We start from the raw sequence: 409 nt of genomic DNA on the forward strand, positions 1-409 counted from the left end.
AGTAAGAAATTACTGAGTCAGAAAATAACATACAGCCAGGAATGGAAGGAGATTTAATAGGAATATAACTTGTTACTCCATCCCTCTTTAGAAGAATTGAGGGGACAAACTAGCTCAGCTACCAAGTCCTTGGTTGAATTCAGAGGCCCCGCATTTATAAGTTAAAAAAGGAAAACTCTGTAGTACTTAATTTTAAGGTATAACTGAGAGGTGGGACCGTGATGTAAAGGCATAGTATGCTCAAACAGAATGGAAATTTAGGTTTGGCATCCATCCGGTGATCAGCTCCCCAAGGCATGGCTTTGGACTTCATTACTTCTGCTTTGTCTTCTGTTGGGCTAGTACTGGAGTGACAGCTGAGGGGCAGGGCTCAGGAGCTTTGGGGAGGCAGGGCTCAGGAGCTTTGGGG

At 44.3% G+C, this 409-nt stretch overlaps 1 protein-coding gene across 1 annotated transcript in view; it reads right to left on the reverse strand.

The window, feature by feature from the left end:
• Positions 1–312: 312 nt before the first annotated feature.
• Positions 313–409, reverse strand: part of LOC129673939 (cornifin-like) — a 303-nt gene continuing 206 nt past the window's right edge. The window contains exon 1 of the mRNA XM_055603819.1: positions 313–409. This exon is cut by the window's right edge and continues 206 nt beyond it. Within this exon, the coding sequence (XP_055459794.1) occupies positions 313–409 (97 nt within the window).

Source organism: Psammomys obesus, unplaced genomic scaffold, assembly GCF_907164565.1.
Source record: "Psammomys obesus unplaced genomic scaffold, mPsaObe1.curated_primary_1811, whole genome shotgun sequence".
Taxonomy (NCBI): domain Eukaryota; kingdom Metazoa; phylum Chordata; class Mammalia; order Rodentia; family Muridae; genus Psammomys; species Psammomys obesus.